This window comes from Crocodylus porosus, unplaced genomic scaffold (assembly GCF_001723895.1).
Source record: "Crocodylus porosus isolate Cpor-Errol unplaced genomic scaffold, CroPor_comp1, whole genome shotgun sequence".
Lineage (NCBI taxonomy): Eukaryota > Metazoa > Chordata > Crocodylia > Crocodylidae > Crocodylus > Crocodylus porosus.
Window position 1 is genome coordinate 177,284,910 of NW_017728886.1, and position 3,074 is coordinate 177,287,983.

The 3,074-nt window shown below is 45.1% G+C and overlaps 1 protein-coding gene across 1 annotated transcript in view; it reads right to left on the reverse strand.

The window, feature by feature from the left end:
• Positions 1 to 3,074, reverse strand: part of RNMT (RNA guanine-7 methyltransferase) — a 28,550-nt gene that overhangs the window by 23,327 nt on the left and 2,149 nt on the right. Inside the window, exon 2 of the mRNA XM_019545451.1 lies at positions 1,368 to 1,663. Coding sequence (XP_019400996.1) covers positions 1,368 to 1,592 — 225 coding nt within the window. The 5' untranslated portion in view covers positions 1,593 to 1,663. The remainder of the gene's footprint in view (positions 1 to 1,367; positions 1,664 to 3,074) is intronic.

Sequence of the window (3,074 nt, forward strand, 5' to 3'; positions counted from 1 at the left end):
CTATACCGTCGCCCGCTCTGGGCCTGCCTTTGTACCACTGCCCTCCCTGGGCCTTGCCTCTATACCGTCGCCCGCTCTGGGCCTGCCTTTGTACCGTCGCCCGCTCTGGGCCTGTGCCTCGCGCTCTCGCCCCCCCCCACAACCGGGGCCTATGCCTCGCGCTCCCCACCTGCACTGGGGCCTTGCTTGGGCTCCCTGCAAATCAGGGCTAAGGTGGCCTCGGCCTTACCTGGCCCCAGACCCCTTCCTTGGGTCCTACGCCCACTGGGCTTCTCCCAATTGGGGCTCAGGCAGCCTCAGCCTTACCTGGCCCCCAGACCCTTTCCTGGGTCTTGTGCCCCACTGGGGCCTTTCGCCAGCACCCACACCGGGCTCCTCCCAATAATCGCCCACACAGGGGCCCAGGTCGGGACACTCCAAAACGCAGTGGCCTCTCAGGCGCAAGGAACGCCCCCCTGCTGGGGAGCTCCTATGAGGCCTCCTCCACCCCTACAGCCTCGCCTGGTCCTCCGGTCTTGTACACAACCAAAAACAGAAAACACAAAGCCCCTTGGCCATAACACAAATCTTAAGCCAACCTGGCTGTCCTTCGTCCATATCCCTGTCAGGGTCCTCTCCACCCCATATGACCATGCCAACACTGCTGAAGCCATCCGGCTTCTTTACTGGGCCCGCCCTGCTTACTCTAGCAGAGCTCCAGCTCCTCAGGCTGCCAGAGGGGAACTGCCTCTGGCCTCGGCCTTGCTGTTTATAAAAGGCCAGGCCCTGCCCCCTTCTGGTCAGCTGACCCACTTGGTTGTCTTCGCAACCCACCTGTGCTGCCCTGGTGAGTGGCAGCTGAGCCCATATTACTACTATCAGTAGCAGGCACCCTAGTGCCCTACTACACACTGATATTACAATAAGTGCAGGATACCATACTACCATGTAGGATGACTTAACCAAAAAAAAAAAATCATATTGTACAAAGGCCCAGGACTTACTGTCCACAGATCTGGATCAATGCCAGGAAAACAAAAATCCTAAACTTTTGCTAGATTGAAGAACTAGTTATCATTTTAAACGTGGACATTTTAAGAATCACAAGAAATGTATGTTCTATCACAGCACTTGTTTTCAGACCTGGGATATTCCAAGATCTCAGAAATTTTAGAGTTACATTCTATTATCTTTCTTTCCCTTCCTTTAGTTCCAAAGTAGCATCTGCAACTAGTGTTTGAAAGATGTACACAATTAATGTTTCCATTTGGTGGTTTATGAGATTATATTACTATGACAAATCTTATTAAACCCAGGCTTTGAAAAAAAAATAAAGATTTGAATCCTCACCTACTGTTCATATACAACTCAAAATAGATAATACTTACTACTTTTCTAGAATCATCTTCAAATTCACGTTTTCTATTTCTTGAAACCTTGGGCTGATGACCACCAGTATCTTCCTTTTCTTTTTCAGCAAAACACCCTCTACCTGAACTTGAACTATTATCATCCAAATTGGCAGGAGGCTCTGCCACCAAAGCTGGTTTATCTGCTTCTTCAACTGAGCTCTTCATTAAATCTTGTTCTGCAACCCTGGTTAAATCAGCCATCTTTGTTAATTTTATTCCTCTTGTCCCTTTAGTTAAAAGCAACCAATGGTTTTTTTTTCCATACAAAAATTCTGCAAATCGAAGGAAAGATATTACTTTCAACATACCACAGACACTTATTACAGTAATATCTTAAGTGTTTCATCTTTTAAGTGCTGTAAAAGAAAGTTAAAAATAGTTGTTTGCTACAGACAATTTATAATCTAAACATCACATATGATAAGAGTAAGAGATAAAAAGTAACATGTTCAATCATGTAATATTTTACAGCAATAGCTTAATTTACATGAGTTGCTATTCTCTGGTTCATTTTTGTGGATACCCCTCTATTACACGTTTCTTTACTGTTTGTCCTGTATAGTTATCTTGCACATGAGTTTTTCATCAACAGAAGGACTATTTCACAGATATAACACATTCCCAAATAAGATACAGCACCTTGTTTCAGAAAGGCAGAACGAAGGAAAAAATCTCTCTCTGAAGATACTGATAGGAAGGATACTGATAACCAAGGCTAGAAATAGACATCGCCAAAAGAAGAGGATCAGCTGTGCTGTGATATGGGTGACTAGACAAAGCACACATCACCCCTTATTCTACCCTTGATATCATCACCCAGATTGCTGGCTGAACAGCAAAGCAGTTTTTTCCCCACTGCCCCAGAAACATAGCGTGGGTTGGTGGCAGTAGGAAAATAAGGTTTTCTCTACACCCAGCTAGCACCAGCAGGCTCAGCAGGGAAAGTGCCACAAAGGTAATAAACATCTGTCGCAATAAAGCAGCAGAATATATGACCACCCTTTGCTGCACCACTGATTTCCCAGTCATGTGTCACAACAAAGGGTAAAGTCGTCTTTTTGCTCAGCAGTTCCAGCACCTTAATAAAATGTTAAGGCACCACAAATGAGACATCAGAAGACCTCTGTTCTCAGCATAAACAGCAGCTTCTGCAGCATTAGCCTCTGCCAGGGGAAAGAGAAAGTGTCCATGAAGAGAAGCTAGGGAACCCCTCTGTACTTCACTGTGATGGCTCTTGTGCAGTGTTACTTTTACTTGCCCCATGCAGAGGCAGAAACTGCTATTACCATATTTTCTCACTTATCTATTGAATTTATGGAGTGTGTGGTATATTAGGGCTGGAAGAGACCTTGCAAGATCATCGAGTCCAGCCCCCTGCCCACAATGTATAGCAGCTGAATCTTAGATAATGGGTGCATGCATGTACAATAAAATAAAATACATTAAGTAAAATATGAAAATAGAATTTTAAAAACAAATTGTGAGAAAGATCCAGGGCTGGCATAGTAGCTGACCGTAGCTCATTCTTTCACTAATCAGTCTTCTTCCTGTTTCAGGGGTGACCACCAGGATCTGGGGGAATGTTTGTTCACCAGAGCACCCCAAGGGATGACGAGGTCAAACGGTCACAAACTTCTGCAAGACCGTTTCAGGCTGGACATAAGGAAGAATTTCTTTACTGTC